The sequence below is a fragment of the Stenella coeruleoalba genome (assembly GCF_951394435.1).
Source record: "Stenella coeruleoalba genome assembly, chromosome: 6".
NCBI lineage: Eukaryota > Metazoa > Chordata > Mammalia > Artiodactyla > Delphinidae > Stenella > Stenella coeruleoalba.
The window spans coordinates 124,779,961-124,804,063 of record NC_137151.1 but is presented as its reverse complement, the minus strand read 5'-3'; the positions used below and the strand labels follow the sequence as shown (position 1 = coordinate 124,804,063).

The 24,103-nt window shown below is 56.7% G+C and overlaps 1 protein-coding gene across 2 annotated transcripts in view; it reads right to left on the bottom strand.

The window, feature by feature from the left end:
* MLPH (melanophilin) overlaps positions 1-24,103 on the bottom strand; it is a 44,372-nt gene that overhangs the window by 4,632 nt on the left and 15,637 nt on the right. The window contains exons 3-13 of one of the 2 annotated variants that reach the window (XM_079924815.1): positions 18,604-18,822; positions 18,377-18,489; positions 16,607-16,645; positions 15,919-16,022; positions 14,644-14,763; positions 13,402-13,600; positions 11,081-11,220; positions 3,207-3,416; positions 2,838-2,993; positions 1,366-1,458; positions 417-494 (exon numbers count right to left, since the gene is read on the bottom strand). In XM_079924815.1, coding sequence (XP_079780941.1) covers positions 417-494; positions 1,366-1,458; positions 2,838-2,993; positions 3,207-3,416; positions 11,081-11,220; positions 13,402-13,600; positions 14,644-14,763; positions 15,919-16,022; positions 16,607-16,645; positions 18,377-18,489; positions 18,604-18,822 — 1,471 coding nt within the window. The remainder of the gene's footprint in view (positions 1-416; positions 495-1,365; positions 1,459-2,837; positions 2,994-3,206; positions 3,417-11,080; positions 11,221-13,401; positions 13,601-14,643; positions 14,764-15,918; positions 16,023-16,606; positions 16,646-18,376; positions 18,490-18,603; positions 18,823-24,103) is intronic. The other variant, XM_079924816.1, reaches the window with a different exon arrangement.

The following is a 24,103-nucleotide window of genomic DNA, read 5'->3' as shown; positions in this document are numbered from 1 at the left end:
CGGGACCCGCGGCTCCCAGGGGAGGCCCGTCCCCGGGCCCTGGAGCCTGCTACGTCTGTGAATGTTCGTCACCCAGGACAGGGGGGCGTGGGGGGCAGTACGTGCCCAGCACCCAGCCCCCGTGATGTGCACTGTCTCCAGGGCTCTGTGTTCCTCTCAGCCAGTTCCCCTGCCTGGGGTCTGCCCTCTGCCCTCTGCCCTCTGTCCCACCCTCCCACTCCCCTGGCTGGGCTTTCCTGGATTTTCCCCGACAGACACCCTATGGGGAGACCAGCCTGTGAGACTTGCCAGGTTTCTAAAGTCCCAATGTTTCAGCTCCACCCCCCGCCCCCTCCGTACTTGTCACGCTTCTGGAAAAGTCGGGCCAACCGTTCACCCGCTTCCAGCCTCTCGAGCTTGGATGTAGTGACACGTACCTCGACCTCATCTGAAGGGTCTGCACGCGGATTCTTAGGACTCTGGCCCAACTTCCCAACAAGCTGGGGAAGAAATACCTGGAGAACAGGGAAGGAGCCTGTGCTTATGACTGCTCGTCTGACCTCCTGCCACAGGGCGGGCGGGCAGGACACACGGAGGGTGTTCTCTTTAGTCCTCGGTCTGGAAGGCCGGGACGGCACGGCAACACCCACAGAGCACACACCACTCCAGGGCTCTGCGCCCAGGGCTGCTGGGTTTAGCAAATTAAAGTACAGAACGCCCAGCTGGCTTTGAACTTCAGATAAACAATGATTAAATTTTTTTAGTGTAAGTATGTCCCAGATATTGCACGGAAATACTTATACTAGAAGATGACTTGCTGTGAATCTGAAATTCAGATTTGATTGGGCATCCCGGCAGCCGCATCTGGGCCTCCCCTAAGAGCATTTATCATCCTTCTGCCAGATTTCCTCATACTGTGATCTGTCTGGAGACTCCCGACTTGAATCGGGGGGGAAGGATGTTGGTCTCAGGTCTCTGTCGTGGGCAGGTCCCCATCCTGCTACCGTCACACCCGCCTTGCAAAGCGCTTTTATGAAGGCCGCCAACACGAGGTGCTGTCCAGCCTGCTTCCTTTGGACTTTAAAGCGTGTGTGTGTGTGTGTGTGTGTGTGTGTGCATGTGCGTGTGCTTGTGTGTGTGTGTACTACGTGGCTGTGTTTCCAATTCTCACGCAGGAGCTGACGGTCCTCCCATATAGCACTCTTTTCCGTTAGAAACAACACTAGCAAATGAAAAGGAATCCCAGCGCAGCCCACAGGTCACTGACTGCAGAAACATGAGGCTGGCAGATTAAGGAGGAGGGCGGCGGCTGCCCCGGGGGCTCTCACTGCCAGGCCCCGGGCTGCCCTGTGCTCCTGGCCAGGGCCCTGCGGCCCCTCCACTCACCGGGAGGCTGGATTTCTTCCGGGGCTTTGCCGAGGTCCTCACAGTGAGCCCTGCAGCCTGCAAGGCTGCAATCCTGTACTCGATATCTGACACCTGGCGGAACCACAGACAGACAGACAGATGTCACTTGGACGTCCTTTCAACGTCACAGGACAGGAGGAGCTGCTGCCCCTGATTCACCGATTTCATCGTGCTTCCCCTAAGATGGGTGACCCGCCCAGGGCCACTTCCTGGGCGCCCCATTTCCATCCGTCTTCCATGGCTGTCGGGAGGGTCACCCCCAAGCGGGGGAGGGGCTCCATACATTCTCTGGGGGCTCATCCATGAGGGATTGAGGGAGGGGTAGTGACGGGGGGAGAGCTGAAGGCAGAGGCTTCTGGGAACAGGAACGGGCCCCCTTCAGGTCCGTCCAGATCCCTCCCACAGCCCCCAACCCTTCTCACGGTCCTTGGGGCTCTCTGGAATCTGCTCTCCTCCCAGACACTCCCCTTCTCATTCCTGGGCTCTGGCGCAGGGCTCCACTGCGGATCCCCGAACACGCCGAATTTGACACGGCCTCGGGGCCTTCGCCCGGCTGCCTTCTTGTATTATCCCTTCCCGACCACCCTTCGAGGCAGCCCCATCCGAGCGCTCCCTGGGGCTACCCTCTCCTCAGCCTCGTCGACTTGTTCTGTCTCCTCCCACTAGAAGCACAAGCTCCAGGAACGCAGGGGCTTGCTCTGAGGAGCTCATAGCTGCATCTTTTGTGTCTACACAATGCCCGCCGTACTTGGGATCCCGACTGAGAACTGTTGGCTCCATAGGAAGGAATAAATGAATGCAAAGTTCTCAGGCTCACTTGCGCCCCCTAAGGTGCACGGCCTGGGGAGGCGCCCCTTCTTCCTTGGGGACGGAAGGGCACTTGCTGAAGAGAAAAGAAGCTGGAATGAATGGACAGTGGGTGCTGGGTCCCCTGCACTCGGACGGGCAGACCTCCTCTCCTCTGGGGTCAGCAGGGGGAGGGCAGAGCAGAGCCCAATCACCTTGACTGTCTCTGGGAGACCCTGGCTCTGTCCTTTGACCTTTGCACACCACTAACACACCTCCTACCCTAACTCAAGCCCGGGACCCAAGTTTACAGGATGCCCCTCCGTCAGAGTCTGGTCCTGAGCCCCGGGGCTGTCCTAAAATCTAAGCCTGCTTCTGGAGAAGCCCTCCCCATGGGGCAGGGAGGGGTAAGTGTCAGCATCTTCCTTCCGTGGCTGAAAACGCCACCTGTCTCTTGTCAACCTAAAAGGGAAATGGGCAGGGGTGGGGCGCAGGGCGTGGCGTGGACAGTGATTCCACGGAAAGCCCCAGGAGCCTGTCCTGGAGCCGACAACGTGGGCTCCCTGTGTGTGAGCCCTTCGGGGGGCTGACCACCCTTGCCAGGCCTCCAGGGCCCCCACTATCTATCTGGGGGAGCCGCCTGCTCCCGGGGCCGCCGGGGCTACCTCGCTCTCTGTCCGCTGCACCTGAGAGGCCGTGGCGGCCACTCTGTCCTCCAGCTGCGACAGCTCCTCGTCTGTGGTCCTGCTGGGCTGCACGGGGTCCTGGGGGCCCCGGGCCCCCTTCTCCCGGCTGGGCGTTTGGCCTGCAGCCGTGCACACCTAGGAGAGGGAAGCGCCGCATGTGACCACCAGCGGGGGAGACCGCAGGGCTCGCCCCAACGCACGTCCCATCCTGAAGGTGCCCCTTTCGCTGCGCCAGGAGCGGCCTGGCCAGCCGGGCAGCCCGCGGTGGGGCGCCGTGCGCAGCTGGGGCCAGGCCCCCCCGGCCCTGCCTCCGAGTGTGTGCTGCAGGGGTCGCTCAGGCAGCCTCACCTCCTCGCTGGGGACGCTGCTGCCCTGCTCCGCCCCTCCGTCCTTGCCCTCCTCCTCGGATGAGGCCCGCTGGTCACCGGCGCGGCTGATCAAGGCCTCCAGTCTTCTCTTTAGGGCCGCCTCTTCCATGTCGGCACCTGTGGGCTTGCTGCCAACTGGACACTGAGATGGATGAGTGGCTGATCTCAGCCGGTCGGTCACCTGGAAGCGCTGAAAGCAGAAGCAGGGCTCCGGAAAGCACCGGCCCCCAGCACCCCGGGGGCTTGGCCGGAGCTGCGGCCTCATCTACGCCCCACACGAGCTCGGCCAAGGGGCCCGCGCCGCCTGTGCTCCAGAACCAGGCCCCGAAGGGTGGGATGTTCCTGGCGATCCTAACAGCACCCAGGCCACCCGAGACGCACCATTTTTCAACTTCTCTCTGTTCCCAAACTGGGTCCCCAAGCCACTTCCTAGGGTTTAAGCATCCTCATGGCGCCAAACCAAGACCTCAGCCCGGACTGTCTGCATCCGCCAGCTGAGGCCACGGGGTGCTGACAAGTCTGTTCTCGGGGTTTTTCTCGGTCCCCCCCGTGATAAGACTGAAGTACACGACGGCCGTGTGGCCTCATCATCACCCTAGGGCTCGGGGGTGGGTCCTGAACTTGCATAAACGCTACAGCACGCATGTCCACTGTCCATGCTATGTCTCTGTGTACCAGGCTCTGTGTCCACAGTCTCTCCCACGAGCCTCCTGTCGGCTTTGCAAAGGAATCATACTCCTAGACGCGGGTCTGGAGCTGACTGAGAAGTGTCTACAGTGTACTTGTGACTCTTGGAAAACTGCAAAGTCGTGTGAACCTCTCAGTGATGTTTTCCATGACACAGTGAGTAGCACCCTTTCCCACTCACCCCTTCCTGAATCTAGCGCCAGGGAAGTTTGCCACCAGGGTGGACTTGGAGGAGATTCCTACAGCCCAGAATATCTATATATCTGCCTTGGCTGGTGAGAAACTCAGAGCTAAACAGTGCTTATTTCTGGAAATCTCTTCTCCAGAGTTTAGCTAGGCCTCTGTTTCTTGAAATTATTTTTCAGGGTTGTATTCTTTTTTTTTTTTTTCGTTACGTGGGCCTCTCACTGCTGTGGCCTCTCCCGTTGCGGAGCACAGGCTCCGGATGCGCAGGCCCAGCGGCCATGGCTCACGGGCCCAGCTGCTCCGCGGCATGTGGGATCCTCCCGGACCGGGGCACGAACCCGTGTCCCCTGCATTGGCAGGTGGACTCTCAACCACTGCACCACCAGGGAAGCCCCAAGGTTGTATTCTTTGGTCATAATTTTCTAAGTCTCTATAAGGGGGTGGGAGTCCCTCATTGATTCCAGCTCTTACCCTAATTCTACAGGTGGGGAAAGGATGCTCAGAGCCCCTCCTTTGCCCAGCCTCACTCAGTAAGCATCATACCAGGGCCTAGACTGCAGTAAGCTCTGGCTGCTACCCGTTCCTGCACTCCAGCCAGCGGTTCACTGAGCAGCTATGTGTTTCATCTGCCTGTGGACACGAGCTTCATGTGAAGGCATTCAGTGTGTCGGTTTTAAGAAGTGACCAGAGTCATGTGAAAAAACCAGAAAAATGGCCAAATTATCCCAACTGCCCTTTACAGCCAAAATGACTTGCGAGGGGGTAACGAGATTTAAAAGTTAAGGGCAGGGACTTCCCTGGTAGCAAAGTGGTTAAGAATCCACCTGCCAATGCAGGGGACACAGGTTTGATCCCTGGTCTGGGACGATCCCACATGCCACAGAGCAACTAAGCCCGTGCGCCACAACTACTGAGCCTGAGCTCTAGAGCCCGTGCACCACAGCTACTGAAGTCCGTGTGCCTAGAGCCCGTGCTCCCAACAAGAGAAGCCACAGCGATGAGTAGCCCACGCACTGCAACAAAGAGTAGCCCCCACTCGCCGCAACTAGCGAAAGCCCGCACGCAGCAACGAAGACCCAACACAGCCAAAAAAAAAAAAAAAAAGTTCAGGGCAATTCCATCCCACAGAGCTTGCTCAGGCCAAAACCCTGGTGTCATCTGACCCCTCTCTTTCTCTCGTCCTGAATCCATCCCCACTGGCTCTGCCTTCAACAGGTACCCAGGGTCCACCTCCCATCACCTCTGCTGCCCTGCCTGGTTCACCCACCACCTTGTCCTGCCTGGACGATCCACCAGCCTCTTAACTGGCCTCCCGTTTCCACAGCCTGTTCTCAGTTTGCCAGGCAGAGGGCTCCCTGGGGGTCGGCGGGGGGACGTGAGCAGGGAGGCCGGTCGCTCATTCACTCACTGGCTGCCTCTCCTTCGGCCCACAAAGCAGACGTCAGAGTGTGAGGTGAGGGTCCCCCCAGGACTGCCTTCCGGGACTCTGAGATCCCCCTCCCCGTCCCTTCCTTCGGGGAGTGAGTCACCCGCTGACGCTGCTGCTGGGAGGGGGGCTTCTGCACCACGACGTTACTCACACCCACGGTGCCCGTCGGGCCGCCTTCCGCCCCCTCGGCCCCGGGTGCTCCTGGCAAGCAGAGGGCAGTGCTGGCTATCACTTAATTTTCTCTGTGAATGGAACCAAGCAGGCTCGCAGACGAGTGCCGAGGGCTGGGGTGAGCTGACGGGGAAGCGGCACGTCTACTGGGACCCCTTTCTACAGGCTCCCAATTTCCCGAAGACGCTCAAAAAGCAAATCTCCTCAGAGGCCCCAGCGGGTGAAGAGAACCCCTGTGACGTTCGGAGGGTAGATTCTATTGGGTCTGCTGGGAATAAATCTTTCAGAGCAAATGAGGTTGAGAAACTTCAGAATCCCCTTGAGAAATGGGAACCTGAGGCCACCCCAGGCAGGAGCTGATGAGGGTGTGGGGTGGGGATTTATGAGCTGCTGTCAGAAGGGGGCGCTGCTTCTACCTGGTAAATAAAAACCCCACACATACAGACACACACACACACGCACGCATGTCCAACACACATGTATGCATACAAACACATATACACGTGATGGCAGCTGGCCAGCACGACAGGATACAGCTGGGGTGACCAAGGTATCCAAGTTTGAACCCCGAAAGCCCTATGTCCTGGGAACCCTTTGGCCCCTGGCAAAGAGGGGCACGGGTTGCCCTGGTGATGCTGGTGGGGGAGAGCGAGGTCCAGAGGGGGATCTGGGTCAGCCTCCAGGACGGGGTGGAGGCAGCCTGGGGTCTGGGTGGCTGGGGGTGAGCCCTGGGGTCCTGCGGGCTACCGGGCCTGCGTGGGGGACACCTGTCACAGACTCAGGTGAGAAGGCCTGTCCTGAAAGCATCCTGAGGGGCAGAGGGCCTCTCCCAGACCTGCGCAGGGGCGCTTCAGAGTGTGTTCCCTGCCGGCCACGGGCTCTGGAGTTCCCCTCCTGAGAGCCTGGGCCTGTTTCCTCAGCTAAAAACCGGGGACTGAAACTCTGTCTCTGGGTCAGCCTGGCCCCGCCGGCCCACAGAGGGTGTCAGAGGAGGGCACCTCCGTGGGTGAAGGTGGCTGTGGCCCTGGGGGCGCGTGGCTCCCACTGCCCACCCCAGCTGCCACCGGAGCTGATCTCCAGAGCCCTTGGGCGCTGCAGGGAGGGGGCCGGGTGCTGAACCGGGGCCGTGGCTCAGGCAGACTCGAGGCAGGGCCTGAGCATCGCCGCCCCTACGCCCACAGCTACCCGGCTGTCTGTCTGTCTCTCAGACGCACATGTGCATTAGACCAAGGGTTCTGTTCCATTCACTCCCCAGAAGGTGGCCCCTGTGCGCTGGGTACACCCTCACACACAGGGTGGGCAGGAGACCCCTGCCCGCTCCAACGGCCTGGACCCCCAGGCCGGATACTGCAGGACCAAGCGAGGTCCCCGGGTCTTCGCTGCTCTGACTTCCCAGCCCCTCTCTCGTTACATCCGCACCAAAGGCTGCACACCTGCGCCCCTCTGAGTTCTGCACCTGTGGCTGGGCCCACAGATGCCCAGGCTCCGCGCACAGCGGACGGCAGGGGCCTGGACGGGGCAGACGCCCCCCCCCCAGCTGTAGCACAGCGGACAGCAGGGGCCTGGACGGGGCAGACGCCCCCCCCCCCCACCCCAGCTGTAGCACAGCGGACGGCAGGGGCCTGGACGGGGCAGACGCCTGCCCCCCCCCCCCAGCTGTAGCACAGCGGACGGCAGGGGCCTGGACGGGGCAGACGCCCGCCCCCCCCCCAGCTGTAGCACAGCGGACAGCAGGGGCCTGGAGGGGGCAGACGCCCGCCCCCCCCCCAGCTGTACGGTGGAAACCCGTTCAGCTCTCTGAGCCCCATGCATGAGCTCCCAATCGAGAGTCTTCCTTGCAAAGCCCGTGTTGGTGCCTCAACCTCCCTTAACAAAGGGGCTTCAGCGGGTCAGCAGGCGGTCCCCGGCTGACATGTACTTGCTCCGCTCAGAGATCTGCAGCAGAGGGAGGGATTCAGTGGCTGGAGGACAGAGCCACTCCGGCCAGCAGGACACTGGCACCTACCACCTCGGGAGCACCAAATTCCCAAGCAGTGGAAGGAAAGGTCAGGCCACCATTCGTCATGTGCCCTGGGAAGGTAACTGTGAGGCCCATTTTCTGACAGCCGGGGCTCTGGAACGCCAAGCAGAAGCTGGGAGCGGTACCAGAAGCGGAGGCGGGGGCGTTGGGAGGATGAATAAAGCAGGACAGGTGACACATTCAGCGTCACTGCCGTGGCGCAGCCATTGTCACTGCTGAACCTGAGGTGCACAGGAAGGTGTGAATTGATTATGCCAGGCTGCTCAAACTAAAAGTCAGAGCCCCGGGTCAGCGTGGGCCAGGAGGCCTGCCAGGTGATGACCTGAAAGTGCGACTGGCTCATACCTTGAGTCACCAGCTCTTGAGTCACCAGAGTCTATTAACTCCCAGGCCGGGAAATGAGAAAATCAATTCTCCTGTTTTCTTCCAAGCCCGGCAGATGCATCTGGCCTGCCATTATCTCCTCTGTGGTCCACCTTGTTTTAAAAGAGGGAGATGGCTCCAGCAGGCTGGTAAGACGCTTTTGCATTGTTCCGCAGGTAATTAGTTTGATCTTCACAGCACCGAGGGCTCTGAGTGGGCAAATCTGCCCAGAGAAGAACACAAGCTGAGAAGCTTCAACACGAGGGTTTCGGCGGGAGTGGCCCCAGCCTCGAGTGGCTGCTGGTAACTGAGACCAGCTGTGGGTGCACTCATGGCACCTGAGAGGCAGCGATCAATACCTGGGAGGGGGATGCTCAGCAGACAGTCGTGTGTCCCCGGGGAGCGTGGTGGGCATGAACCCACGGCAGGAGAATAAGAGCTGACCCAACCAGGGTCCGGCACCGGCACAGTGAAGTACCACCTCCAGAGCGAAAGAGAAAGGAAAGCATCCCACGACGAGAGCTCGGAAAGTTCTCGTCCTGATGGAGGAGGGACACGAGCTGGGGGCAGCACAGAGCCGTGGAGAGACCACAGCCCTCGGAATGGGAGGTGAGCTGCGGGCTGGTGGTTTTCTCTGAGCAAGAGAGCCTGTCCGCATGCCGCCAGGACAGCCTGGACGCGTCCCGGTTTTCCATCTGGGATCAAGAGCCGTTGGCCCCCTGTAGACACCCCCCAGCGAACACCTGTCTCTCAGGTGCTCAGGGGCCCAAAGTTGCTCGTGCCCCTCCCTTCGGCCCAAAGCGGGAGCCGCTCTGTCCTGTGTGAGCTCCGTCCAGGTAAATTACATGCTATCTGGACGCACGGACGGCAACTTGGAATGAACTTCCGGTGTTTCCAACACGTTTGCAGCAAAACCCAGATTTACAATTTAGGAATGCAGTGCAGACAGAGGAGGAAAATGAGCGACTGTAGTTTGGCACCAGTGAGGCTTTCGTGGGGAAACCGAGTCAGTGTCTTTAGCCTGCGCTCTTGGGGCACCAGGGGCTCACTACCCACCACTTGGGGCAGGGTGCGTGCCAGGGCTCCGTTTCCTGCACCTCCTTGATCTCAGCCCCTTGGAAGCATCCGTCCTTGGTACCACGTGCTGTGCTCTCTCTGGCCTCCCTCTCAGCATGAGTGATTATTTATAGAAAGTCTTTGCTGACTATCCCTCACCCAGAAAGTCCCGACCGCGAGTACAGATGCGAAGACAGGCAACAGGTCAGGGGAGGACCATTCAGACGGACCCCAACAGTACATTATTCTCGAGAACTCTCGAATCCCCAAGGCATGTCTGTGAGTCCTGTAAGAGTCGGCCCTGGGTCTTCCCCGATGCACAGGGACGCTACTGCCCTCTGGAGGCCGCTCTTTACACTGCCTGATTCCCTTTTCACAAAGATGCAGGTGAAGTCAGTGGAAGTAAATGAAGTCAAGAGAAAGAAATGAAGAAGAAGAATTCCAGAGACAAGATACAAGCATGAAACAGAGTAATTTTCAAGGAGGCATAAAGGATGACTGGTGTCAGTAGGACTAAATACCGGGATATGTGTTTTACTGAATGTCACTAAAGCTGCTAAATTAAAAACTTGCTGAAAATAGACAATTTAATTCTAGTCTTTATCCCATTGTCTTCTGGCCTGGACACTGGGAACTTCTCTGCCAGTGGTGATTCTGCCACCCAGGGAGGTCTCTGTCTCTGCCCTGGGGAGGTCTCTGTCTCTGCCCTGGGGAGGTCTCTGTCTCTGCCCTGGGGAGGTCTCTGACCCGGGGAGGTCTCTGTCTCTGCCCTGGGGAGGTGTCCGTCCTGGCCGCACTGGCCCTCCACCATCATCCCGCAGCCTTCCCAGGGGCCAAGCCAGTCACTCCCTGGTCTGAATCAAAGGACACTTCCTTGCATCAGCATCTCCCCTGTTCCATAAAAGAAGAGTGAGCCCCTGGGTTGAATGGCAGAGAGCGGGGTCTTCACTGCAGGCCTCCTGAGGGCCTTTCGTGCCCTGCTGTGCTCAGGGCAAAGGGTCAGTGGCTTCTCTCAGAGGCGGAGGTCAGAGCAGGGGGTACGTCCAGCCCCGGGGTCGGGCCATGCTGCCGGGTGATATTATAGGGAAGAGAGCCAGCTGGGCCTGCAGGCACTGACTCTGCAGGGGGAGACGCAGAGTTTAGAAACTCCATGCTTCTGCCCTGTTGACGTTTTAGATCAATTTTAGAACAACAAAAAAACCTCCCAAAACAAATAACAAAACACCTGACACTGATCCACCAGAAAGCCATGCGAAGAAAGGCACCTTCTTGGCCTTCCCTGGTGGCGCAGTGGTTGAGAGTCCGCCTGCCGATGCAGGGGACGCGGGTTCGTGCCCCAGTCCGGGAAGATCCCACATGCTGCGAAGCGGCTGGGCCCGTGAGCCATGGCCGCTGAGCCTGCGCGTCCGGAGCCTGTGCTCCGCAACGGGAGAGGCCACAACAGTGAGAGGCCCGCGTACCGCAAAAAAAAAAAAAAAAAAAGAAAGGCACCTTCTACAAGTCAGGCGCTCCTCTTCGCAGATCATTCACTTCCGGAGCACAGCTGTGAAGGGACTGAGGCTGGAAGGGCCCCTAACCTGTTCTAGGTCAGCTTAGACTGAGGAAGGGCCCCCCCAACGTCCGAGCCCGGGAAGGGTGAGCCCCGGGCAGATCAGAGGGGGAAGCGGGTGCGGACGGAAGCAGAGGGCTCAGCAAAGGCCCGGCCCGCTGGCAGCCCTGCTTGTTATCCCCAAGGCCCTGGAGAACAGTCTGTAGCCTGTGGCTGCAGCGCTGGACCACACCCCTCGTCCCAGGGCTTCTGACACTGCACATCTCTGCTGAGCAGGCTTGTGCAGTTTTATAGTTTTGAAGTACTTTTAATTTCTCAGCAATGAACTGATGTTAAGGTAAAAAGGCACCACCCAAAGAAGCAACTAGAATGCATTCTTTCCGGCCGCCTTACCTGCTTCTCAGACAAGGTCTGGCCTCTCCGTCTGGGATGGTGAGAGGACACCCTCTGAGCCCAGATGCTTTCTTCATCTGAGGTGTCCACGTCGGCCAGATAGTGGGATGGGAGCTGCTCATTCCAGAGGACATTTGTTCCTTTGGAGGAAGAGTGGGTTTGGATTATTTGGAGTGAAAAGCTGAAAGCCAATGGGCATTTTCGCCAATGAAGAGAAATCAGAAATCGAAGAAAACGGAGATATGATTCTACTCCATTGATATTATGGGGCTGAGATCCCTAAACCAAGTAAGAATGGAACAGAGTCCACGGTCCCACACTCGGAATTTCAGGAGCAGAAGCCCCTGCCCCGCCAGCACTCACGGGGGGCTCCAGGGTAGGAAAGCCAGGTGGGCAAAGCAAATGTAATATAATTACATCACACGGACTTCCACGCGCCTCGGGTGTGGCGGACACGCGTCCCGGGAAGTTTCCACGAGTGGAGGTGACTTTGGGAAGTCTTTCCACATTGGTCACCGGGGACTGCTTTTCCTGCCAGCCTAGTGATTCGCAGACTCTCGTGGGCACGGGTCACCTACCGTGTGGCCTGAGACGCTTATTCCTGGGCTCTGTTGGTGGAAGAGCCCCATGTTCTCACCAGAAAGTACCCCCAGAGCTCCAGGTTGGCCTGGAGGGCACCACATCCAGCCGTGCCGGGAGGGGGAGGGCTTGACCCTCCTGTGAGGCGCCCCACAGGAGCCAGGGTCCCAGGAATCAGCTGCACGAGCTGTTTCTGTGCTTGACGTGCAGCCGGCCACATGGCCCTGCCAGCACCCTGAACGACTTGGGGGCAAGGCCCTGAGCTCCAGCTGAGACTCTGGCCCCGTGGACACTGTGGTTTCAGCCTGGGAGACGTGCACTAATGACCTGGCGATGCCGTGTTGGATGCCTGGCCCCCGTAAGCTCATAAATGTGTGTTGTTTTAAGCTGGTAAGTTTGTGATGGGCCATTATGTCTCAGGGGCTAACAGATGCAACCAAGGGCTCAAGGGCTAACAGATGCAACCATCCCATTTCGAGGCCGCAACAGTGCGCTGAGTTAGGCACTAACCCTATTTTACAACGAGGAAACCGAGGCACGGCGGTTCAGAGGTTTGTTCAAGCACACACCACACGCCTTTAAATCGCAGATCTTGTAGCTTGTCTGATGCACTATTAAGAGACAACACTGCCAATCTATCTCCAACACACTCTCTTCTACCACACTCGCTGTAAGACGCTCCCAATGTGAGACGAGGTGACAAATGTGTCTTAGAATCAATGAAATCGGGTGGTGAGTTGGTCGAAAGAGCTGGGCTTGAAACTCAGAGCTGCCTGCCTCCCAGGCGCATTTCCCAGCTCGATACCGTCTGTCTCAGCCTCTCCCTCTCCCCGCTGCCACCCCATCCACGTGCCAGTGTTGATTAGGGATTCTGGGAGGAAATGCGTGTGTCTGAGTCTTCATCCTGTGACTTGGTCGATGTAGATTCGTTTACTGATTGTTTAAGGGGAAGTAAAGCTGCCCTCCCGCTGCCCCCAGACGCCTCCAGGATCCTAATGGGCGTGTGAATCATGAGCTTACAGTCCCTATAATATAATGAAAAGGGAACATGGAAAGCCGGCCCACTTCCTGGCAGACGGCATCTTAACCACCTTTCCCCGGCAGCTGGTCCCACGCTGCAGCCACGTGGCAGCAGGTCGGTGGGAAGCAGCCCGTGCTGCTTCTGGGGTCTCATCTGCTCCTTCATCACGAGGGTACCTGAACCCCGGACCCCAGTGCACACTCCCCCAGGGCCCAGGAACAGACAGTGATTCGGGATTTCATCAGGAAGCCGACTGTCTGACAACAAAATTAAACTGAGGATTTAAACTAGGGTCTCAGCACTTAGGGACCTCCCGAGTCATAGCTGGAAGGGAGGTGGCGCCCCAGGTTTGGAGCTGCCCTGTCCTGTGGTTAAGGGGGTCGGTCCGGGTGACCAGTGATCCTATCATCTCAGGGACACCTGCACGTCCCTACCCCAGTCCTGCTCGATGTCCCCCCATCCAAGGTGGCAGTGAGCTGTGTGGCCAGGGCAGGCGTCAATGTTGGTACTTCTGAGTGTTACCAGGGAAGCGCGCAGCCCAGGGGAGCAGAGGTTGATGGCGTGTGCCAGGACTGCCCATGCTGAAGAGTCAGAGTGAAGAAGGGGCTACGCACTGTAAGCCAGTCAGGGGCTGGCACAGATCGGGGTGGTGGGGCAGGCTGCCAGCGACCCTCTCCTCCACGCAGAGCCCGCGCGGAACACGGTGGTCAAGGGCACCTACCAGGTGTCGCAGTGGTCCCCGGGGCCATCGTGCAAGACTCTCCCGGCAGGCAGAGCTCAGCGAGGGCGTCTGGTCCGGCAGGCGAGAGGCTGGCCATCTGCCCTTCTGGACGGGGGTGGCACCCAGAGGCCCTGGCATCAGCCTCATCCACGGGTTCCTGGGAGGTGGTCTCCTCCCCGCAGGGCTCATCTGTGAGGGCCTGAGCACATGGGGCCTGTTGGCAGGTTTTACTGGGAAAGGGCAGCTCCTTGGAATGTGGGCCTTTCCAGTCCAAGTCTTGAGGGTTTCCAGGCATCATCTGACCGACCGAACACTGGACACCCATCCTCTCTGCTCCTGGAGACTCAATTCCCTTTCATTTCAAAGGGCTCCGGACTTGCCGCTGGAGCAGAACCCGTGGCCCAAAGACCTTTTGGGTGCTGGCTCCCAGCTCCCTGCTCTGTTGCGCCCCCGCCCGCAGGCGTCTGCAGATCAGCCCCGGAAGACCGAGCCTGGCCCCAGCTCTGGGCTGGTGCCATTTGAGCCCGGGGAACTGAGATGTCAGGGCTCCAGCCGAGGGCGTCCTCGCTCTGGGGCTCGTGCCCCAGCTGCCCGTGCTGTGTGTGATGGTCCTGTGTGTGCCGGGCTCAGCCTCTAGTGCCTTTGGAAAGGGATCCTGTGAGGCTGAGAGGATCAGCCCTTGTCCAGGTGAGGCGAGGGGATGGAGCCTCACGCAGGGTCCCAGGCCAAGGGCACACAGCTAGGGAGCAGTGACTACATGGCCGGTTCTCCTGGGCGGCCCCCATGGAGGCCGCGTGTCCTGGTGTAAGTATTAACGGCAGCCCGTTCCGCCCACAAGGCTACCCTCGTTTGGGCGATGAAGCAGAGGGACCCCAGTGATGAGCCGCAGTGAGTGCAGGCACATGCTGGGCCCTGTCCGACCCCAGGGCGATGCTGTTCCTCTGCCCTCGCTCTTGAGTCTCGGGGGTTCTGCATTCATACGGGGACAGGCACCCGCCCCGAACGCCCCAAGGCCCTGACTCATTTGCCCAGCGCCCCACTTCTCCGAGCAGCCGACCCCGTCTCTCCAGGGACCGGAGGGTGTGACGTTTCTATGCCCCCCACCCCAGCTGGCCCCCTGCCTGTGATGCCCCCATGGCCATCAGACTGTTTCCCAGAATGCTGTCCCCCGACCCGGGGCCTGAAAACCTGTCGCCCAGGTTATCCTGGGATGGCCGGGGGCAGAAAAGAGAGCCCACTGACCTGCGGGTTGTCCGCGGCCACAGAGACCAAGGACAGGCTTGGGGGGTGCCCGCAGGACGGAGTGGAGTCGTCAGAGTCTGCCTCGAAGTCCAAGCCGTGAACGGGCAGGATGCGCTTTTTCTGAGCAGGAAGGGGTGCGGGAAAGAGGAGACAGAGGGTCAGCCTGACTGTGAGGGCCACACGCCCTCGCCTCGGGCAGCGGGGAGGGCATCTCCAAGGGCACAGCCACCATCTGCGGCGGCGCCGGGGGCCGCCCAGAGCCCCCCACCCATCACAGGCTCTGCATCCCCAGCGCCTCTTAGAAGAGCAGAAGGAATCGTCCGCTCAGCCCCCGACGGGCACACGGCTGCACACGGCCCAGCAGTGCTGCCCTGGGGGGCAGGCAGGCTTCTCTGGGCCGATGGGTGCTTCTCACCCCTCACACTTTAGCAAATGAGGGGTGCCCAGCGCGGGGAAGCAGAGCGGGGAGGGGGGCTCCAGAGAGCTCCATCATCTTTAGATGCAAGAGCAGAGTTTATTCCGAATCCTTCCCTCATCATGGTTTCCATCCTTTAAACGTATTGTGTAGGGAACATTCAACACTGGAGAGCACTCGCTGAGCTTAGTCAGCGAGACATATACAATTTTCTCATAAAAAGATGCCTACGGTCCCCGGGGACCAGCTGCGCAGACCAGCCGGCATGGTTCTCAGAGACCCTGTTGCTCTCCAAGGGGCTCCAGCCAACATCACCGCCCGCCCCGCCCCTCCCCTCCCTCCTGCTGCCCTTCTGTCAACCTGCCCAGAAACCCCGGGGATTACTTTGCTTGTCTTTATCACCAAAAATAAGTTAAAAAAGAAGTGAAAGCAGAAGCAGACACCAATAAAAAACAAGGCTCACGGCCAGCTATAAACAAAAGCAAGGACGTTCACAGGGGAAAGCCGGAGGGGGTTCGCTTCCCTGAAAGGTGCAAAGGCTGTTTCCGGGGGACACCAGTGCCCTCACGACCACGTGCCCGGAGGACGCTGGCCGGATGTCCAGGCAGGGCTGGAGGTCCAGGAAGGCCTCTCTGCAGGCCCCGCCTCCCTGCAGCTTGCTCTGGGGTTTCCTACGGAGGGACCTGTGCCGAGAGCACACTGCTGCTTGGAGCTCAGTGATCTCAGAGGCTGCGGGGCACGGTGGAGGCAGGCGGCTCTTCGTGCTCCCGGCCCGCGGAGGGATGGAGAGCCTGAGATTCTCAGGACATCGGAATCCGAGCCTCCAGCATCAGGGAGGGCGGGGCTGGGGGAAGACTTACTTTGCTTCCAACGGGCTGGGCCTGGGCCCCTGTGTCCTGTTCTCTGTCCTCATCCGTGTGCTCGCTGTCTCCACTTCTCCCTCCGGGGCCTGGCTCAGGCCCACCTGCAATGGACGCCTGCATGACTCCACCAGGACAAGACCATCCGTCCATCCGCCCACCCACCCCTCCATCTGCTGTGAAGCGACCAGGCAAGGCCCTCTACTGGCCTCCCAAAGACCTATCTGAGCATCAGGTAGAGCTGTTCTGAATCACAGCCGAAGACGAATACTCTGCATCCACTTCACCAATGGGCACCTTCACTGACCGCTTCCTAAGCAGTCTGAAGACACCGCAGTGTGTGGGTGAAGCAGGCCTGGAGCTAAGTCACCTTTTCCCAAACTAACCTCTTCACTTTCAGTCTCATTTCACTTGCTTCTCAGCCCCGGGCCTCCCTCCCCTCCCTTCTCTGCCCCCCCAGGACGCCTTTTTCACCTGAGCCCCCAGGTCTGTCCCCTGACCCCCAGCACAGCCTCACTCTTCCCTCTTTCCCCCAGTCACACTGGCCTGGCCGGTGTTCTGTTCCCTCAGGTCACTACAAAGAGTGATACAGTGCATTCTGGGGTTTTAATCTGGAAGCCCCATGGACCATCCACCCTCCTCGGGGGCCAGGGGCACCCCGGCATCCTTGTGAGCACAAAAGACTTACTGTTGACGTCAGGTGAGCGCAGCACTTGATCAGGTAAACCTAGAGCCGAAGAAAAGCACTCAGCAGAGACCCCAGCGGCCCTCACCAGCTACACCCCTGCGTTAGGCCCCGCCTGGACCAGCTTTTGAAACATTAACTTGAATCACTTCTTCTTCTTTTTTGTGTTTGACTACTTCGTTTTAAAGGTACAACTCTCCCGATTTTGTGCTCTTTCCGTGTGCCCTGCATTCACAGGTACCAGCAGGGAGAATGCAGCCCCTGGACCATCACCCCACCCGAGACCTGCCTCACGGGGTCCGCAGCAGCAGCTGCAATCAGATTTTTTGTTGCCCCCCAGTGCCACCTCCTGGCCCTCGGTGGTGACAGTTCTGAACTGGCCGCTTCTGGGTGGCAGCAAGCTCTGCAACCTGGCTGGGCGCCAGAATCCCCGTGACCTTTTACCTAACGCAGATACCCGAGCCCACCCCAGTCCCTAGAAATCAGAACCTCCCGGGGCCAGGACCAGGTCCTCAGCGTTGTGACGTGGCCTGTGGTTTCCCACCGTGAACGGGGCCTCCGGCGTTGAGATTCTCAGACGCTTCGCGGTGTGGCTTTTCCCGTGCTACCTGTGGTTCCCACACCTGAGCCCTGCAGCGGCGGTGAAACCACACTCCTGCTGCAGGAAGATCCCTCAGCGGGCTCCCGGCCGGCTGAGCGGGCACGGGGTCGCGGGTGCACGCGGCTGTGGGATTTACTGATAGGCTCCAACCAAGACAGAAATATCGGCCACGATCCTGGTGAGGATCCTGGTGAGGAGGTGGGGGGAACTCCCGAAGAATTAGGGTGACGGTGCCCCCTGCCCCACCGTGTCACCAGGACACGCCTAGTGACGCCAGCTGTCTCAGCACGGTTACCAGGAGAGCCACTTTTACTCTTACAAGTGTCCTGGTTTCGATGATTTATCACATGCCCCCTGCACCCCCAGCCCAAGGAAGCCCCCTACCCCCGCGGTCTGTTGCTCCAGGTGCCAGAAGCCATCACAGGTGAGGAAGCCTCTCGGTGGTCTGTCCTGAATTCAACAGCGTGCTAAGGCTGCTCAGAACACCTGTGCCAGGCCCAGTGCGTGTGCCCAGGCCCTGAGGGTGGCTATGCCTACCTCCTGCACCTGCCTATCAACGTGGGGCTTTACGGGGCCCGAGACACAAGTAAGGCGCCTCTCCAGAAGGCCTGGGGGAGACGCCCAGGCTGGCGCACAGTGAGGACACCCCCAATCCCAGAAGCATCGCCTCCGCTCGGGACGTGCAGGAGCTCCAGACCCCGGGGCATTCTCCTCGGTGCCCCAGATGGAGACGGTCAAGACACCGAGCCCCCAGATGCTGGTCTGACAGGTCGTCACAGCCCGAAGGCCTGGCCAGGTGTTGGCAGAGCCTGGGACTCAGGTGACAGGGACAAGGCAAGAGCGTCCCGAAAACACCGCTCAGTTCTCTCCGTTCAAGTTCAGGAGACACTGCTAAGCTCAGGCAATCTCACATCCTTCCCCCGACATATCCCTCTACCCCAATGGCTTCAAGGTGGACAACACAGGTGAGTACAGGTTTAGTGCAAGAACACCGTCTGGATCTCAAGTTCTTCATGGAATAAATACTTGGATTCAAAATATTAAAACAAACGATTGAGCTACAGCCCATCTCTTATGTCTTGATGATCTCATCGGACTCATGGGGAATGTTTGTTGAAAAGACAGAGTCTGGGCCCCGTACTGGATGCCTGGGGAAGAGGCTCACTCCTTACCTGCTCCCTGCAGCCTCCCGCAGAGGGACCGCGCTACCTGGGCCCCCCCGGAGTGCTGGAAGCGGGCTCTCACATGCCTGTAGTACCACTCCAGGGAGCCCCTCTTCACCAGCCTGCAGAGACACAGAGCTCAGGCCCGGGCGGGGCGGCACACCCCCCCGTGTCCTGGAAGGGGCAGGCCGGGCCCCCCGCCGGCAGGGCCACTTGATCTCCAGGTCCCGGCTCACCTGGCCAGGTGGCAGGGGTCGCAGAGCCAGCCCTGCTCCTCCGGGTTGTGGCCACAGCCTTTGCAGGTGAAGAGGCTGCAGTCCAGGCATTGCCTCTTGGGGGTCTCGAGGAGCTGGTAGGGCTGCAGGCAGTGGGCGCAGTGGGTGTTGCTCAGGTGGGCCGTGTCCAAAAGCAGCTCCCTCTTGGAGTTTTCCTTCTTAATTTTGCCTTTCAAACCCCTGAATCGGAAACAAGAAAATATCGGATGCCTTGGTTCTGCAACAGGCTTTAAATTCAAGGGCACGCGCGCGCGCGTGCACACACACACACACACACACACACAGACTCCCAGATGCACAAAACAGTGACCCAAAGTCAGGTAGCACCATGACTTTCTTTCATTGCTAAAGGGCTGCGAACCATACAGGTTCAGAATCACAGGAGGGAGCAGGCCCACAACTGCCCGCACCACCTCACATAACTCAGTATAGCGGGAAGAGGGTGCACACAGGTCCTGGACCCCAGGTTGGTTCCCCACCTCTGACCCTGAACCCGGAGCTTTTCTGATGTAGAGCCCAGAGCTTGGAGACTGTTAGCTGGATGAGTGTGGACCCGTGGCCACTAGCACCCAGTGTCTGTCGGACCAGACGGGGTTGGCGGCTCTGGGAAACCAGCAGGGATGGGGCCCGGTGAGGTCCTGGGGGTGCAGCTTGGCTGGGCCACACAGTTATCTAGAGCCAATCTGTGGCCCAGTTTAATTGTTTAGCAGGAGATTAGAGGAGAAAAATCCAAGAGGTTCCTGGACCAGTCAGAGCGGCAGCAGGAAGAGTCACAGAGGATGGAGCAGGACGGTGGGCAGACGGTGGGCCAGGCTGACGCTCTCTTCTGTGAGGCCCAGGTCAGCCACACCTGCTCTGCCACCCTGGCCTGAGTTAATGGTCCTGAGCTGAGGATGACACCAGGTAAGTGGAGGTCAGGTCGGCCCCCTACAGTAAGCATTGAGAAGCTGAACCCACACAGCCAAGAAAAGAAGCCCAGTGGTGGCAGGAAGCTAGGAAGAATACTGTCATCCACTGACTACAGGCTAGATAGAACTGCATTGACACGGTAGAGAAAGTGTCTTCCTTAAACCGCAGAGCACCTGGGGCCAGGTGGAAAGGGCCTAGAGTCCTCCACGTCCACTCCTGATGTATCTGCTTCAGCCAGAAAACCTCAAGGCCACCCCTTGGCAGGGCCTTGTCCAGCTTGTCTCCCAGCATGGGTCCCCCATTCTCCATCCAGGTAGAGCCGGACTCCCGGAAAGAAAGAGGAGGACGTGTAGAGGTACACTGCATCCCAGGATGTGAAGTCCTCTTCAATAAGAGCCCGCGAGAGTCCTGGGGTGGCGGCTGGAAACTTTCAGGTGTTGAATTTGGGGGAACAGATCATGATACTCTGCTTCAGATTCCTTTTTTGTGAATATATTTATTTGTAATATATATTATTTAAAATAAATTTAAATTTTTAAAAATTAAAATAATTTTTATTGGAGTATTGTTGACGTACAATGTTGTGTTCGTTTCTGCCGTACAGCACAGTGAATCTATCATACGCATACGTGTGTCCACTCTTTCTTAGGTTCTTCTACCATATAGGTCATTACAGAGTATTGAGTAGAGTTCCCTGTGCTATACAGTAGGTCCTTATTAGGTATCTGTTTTACATGTAGTAGTGTGTATATGTCGATCCCAATCTCCCAAGTTATCCCCCCACCAGTAACCATAAGTTTGTTTTCTACATCTGTGACTCTGCTTCAGATTCTCTAAAACACAATTTCTCTTCTTCACAGCTGGAAAACAGGAGGGAGGGAAGAGGGGACCCTGCATGGGTCCAGCAGAGTAACACCAGATGCCTGCCAACCAGAGGGCACGTCAACAGACCTGGAAGATCGTGAGGGGCCAGAGCCATCCTGCTTATCGCAATCACAGGGTCGACCACTACAGGCAGGGACGAGCCCAACATGCAGCTACAAGTTAAGGTCACCTTCAGGAAGAAAAGATGCCCTGAATGTGATTGACTACACAGTAGTAGTAAATAGAGGAAGACTTGAAACTAGTCTTCCTGTGTGTGTGCTGAGTGGGCATAAGAGAGAGGAGCAGGAGGTAAGAAGAAGCCAGGCTGAGGTGGAAAGACCACAGGCTATGTTCATGGAGGTGGAGAAGGCGGGGCTAAAGTGAAGATGGAAAGGAACTGAGGTGGGCAATGGGGAGGGAAACGGGCAGAACATCAAGTCCAGGGATTCAGAACAGTGGTTCTAAAGGTGTGGTCCAGGGACCTACAGGGGTACCTGAGACCCTTTGACAGGGTCCACAAGGTCAAAACTCCTCTCATAATAACACTAAGGTAGTATTTGTGTTTTTTGCTCTTTGACCCCCGCACCGGTGGTGCAAAAGCTATGGCGGGTGAAAGTTCTGGGGCCTCAGCACAGATCAAGCCAGAGGTACAGAGTGTACCAGCGGTCAATCTGCTCTCTGCCAGAAAAGAAACGAAAGCATGTCTTGATGAAGTGCGTCTTTGATTAAAAGTGTGATCAAGTGACAGTATTTGTTGCCATTGACAAAACTCAAGCTTTCAAGCTCAAAGGCTTCTGGAAAATTTTATGTCTCTGCTGACTTGGGCCGGACAGTTTTCATCGCTGAGCGGTTTCTGGTAAGATCAGCAGTGATTTGATTTTTTGGGTTCTGTATAATGAAACGTGTCGACATTTGGAAAGTCTGCATAGGTGTCACAAAATCACGCGTGGACAGAAGATTAACTTCAAGTGCAAGATGGACCAACGGATTTTCATGAAACAGGAAAGGTAAAGTTCATTGCCATGGTTTCAGATTCCACATTGTAACTTCCTTTAAGAAACTACCAGTCATAGGGTTTTCATGTATTATCAAAACAATGTCCATAATTATGTGAGAAAGCTACTAAAACACTCCTGCTTTTTCCTACTACATATCTGTGTGAGGCTAGATTTTCTTCCAACACCTCAGACAAAACAACATATTACAACACATTGAATGCGGAAGAAATATCAGAATTCAGCTATCTCCGATTATGCCAGACGTTAAAGGGATTTTCAAAAAATACAGAACAATGCCATTTTCCTCACTCATGTTTTTATTTTGGAAAAAAAGTTATTTTTCATAAAAATTTTATTATGTTGTAAGGGGTTTATTGTTGTTTTAAATAAATGAATGACTATTTTTTTTGTTTTGTTTTGTTTTTTTTGTTTTTTTTGCTGTACGCGGGCCTCTCACTGTTGTGGCCTCTCCCGTTGTGGAGCACAGGCTCCGGACGCACAGGCTCATCGGCCATGGCTCACGGGCCCAGCCGCTCCGCGGCATGTGGGATCTTCCCGGACCGGGGCACGAACCCACGCCCCCTGCATCGGCAGGCGGACTCTCAACCACTGCGCCACCAGGGAAGCCCTGAATGACTATTTTTAAAACGCCCAGTTTTAATTTTTTATTGGGTAAATATTGACATCTATAACCCAGCTAAACAAAAGCTCCTTGGGGTTCTCAGTAATTTAAGAACATAAAGGGTCCCTCAGACCAAAATGTTTGAGAACTGCTGATTTGGAAGCCATACATTTACTCTCCTAGAATGCAAAGAAAAGGGCTGAGGAGACAGAAATGCGGAGAGAAGATAATGGCCAAGGCAGAGAAGGGCAAACACCTGACAGGTAATAAGGCACACCTTGGAGATATTGTGGGTTCAGTTCCAGACCACCGCAACAAAATGAATATTGCAATAAAGGGAGTCGCAGGAATTTCTTGGTTCCCCAGGGCAAATAAAAGTTATGTTTACACTATACTGAAGTCTATTAAGCGTGCAATAACATTATGTTTGAAAAAATAATGCACATACCTTAATTAAAATATTTTCTGGTTAAAAATTGCTAACCTTCTTCTGAGTCATATTCTTTTTGCGGGTGGAGGGTCCCGCCTCTGTGCTGGTGGCTGCTGACTGATCAGGGTGGTGGGTGTTGAAGGCTAGGGTGGCAGCAGTGATTTCCTAAAATAAGACAACAGTGAAGTTCGCTGCATGGACTCTTCGTTTCATGAACAATTTCTCTGCAGCATGCAACGCTGTTTGATAGCAATTTACCCACAGTAGAACTTCTTTCAAAATTGGAGTCAATTCCGTCAAATCCTGTTGCTGCGTTATCAACTCAGTCTATGGAATATTCTGAATCCTTTGTTATCATTTCAACCATCTTCACACCATCTTCACCAGTAGATCCATCTCAAGAAACCGCTTTCTTTGCTGATCCATGAGGAGCAACTCGTCATCTGTTCAAGTTGTATCATGAGATTGCAGCAATTCAGTCACATCTGGAGCCCCACTTCTGATTCTAGTTTTCTCACAGTGTCCACCACATCTGCAGTTACTTCTTCCACTGGAGTCTTGAACCCCTCAAAGTCATCCGTTGAGAGTTGGAATCAACTTCTTACAGACTCCTGTGAATGTTGATATTTGGACCTCTTTCCATGAATCACGGATGTTCTTCATGGCATCTAGGATGACAAATCCTTTCCATGGTGTTTTCAATTTACTTTTCCCACATTCATCAGAGGAATCACTGTCTCTGGCAGCTATGGCCTCATGAAAGGCATTTCTTAAAGAATAAGACTTAGAAGCCAAATTACTCCTCAATCCATGGGCTGCAGAATGCATGTGTCTTAGCAGCATGAAAACAATATTAATCTCATTGTCCATCTCCATCAGAGATCTTGAGTGACCAGGTACACTGTCAATGAGCAGTATTATTATTTTTTGCGGTAAACAGGCCTCTCACTGCTGTGGCCTCTCCCGTTGCGGAGCACAGGCTCCAGACGTGCAGGCTCAGTGGCCATGGCTCACGGGCCCAGCCGCTCCGCGGCACGTGGGATCTTCCCGGACCGGGGCACGAACCCGCATCCCCTGCATCAGCAGGCGGACTCTCAACCACTGCACCACCAGGGAAACCCAGCACTATTATTTTGAAAAGAATCTTTTCCTGAGCAGTAGGTCTCATCAGTGAGCTTAAAATATTCAGTAAACCGTACTGTAAACAGATGTGCTGTCACCCAGGCTTTGTTGTTCCATTTACAGAGTACAGGAAGAGTAGATTTATCATAGTTCTTCAGGACCCTAGGGTTTTCAAAATGGTAAATGAGCCCTGGCTTCAACTTAAAGTCACCAGCTGCATTAGCCCCTAACAAGAGAGTCAGCCTGACTTTTGAAACTTTGAAGCCAGGTATTGACTTCTCCTCTCAAGCTGTGGAAGTCCTAGATGGCACCCAAAATCAAGGTGTTGGTGGGAATGCGATTCTTCCTGGAGGCTCAGGGGGAAGGTCTGTGCCCTTGCTTTCCCAGCTTCTAGAGGGCAACTGTATTCACTGGCTCATGGCCCCTTCTTCCATCTCAGAGCCAGCAATGGTGGGTTGAGTCCTTCTCACCATGAATCACTCTTACGTTGCCCTGTGTCCCCCTTCCTTCCATCTG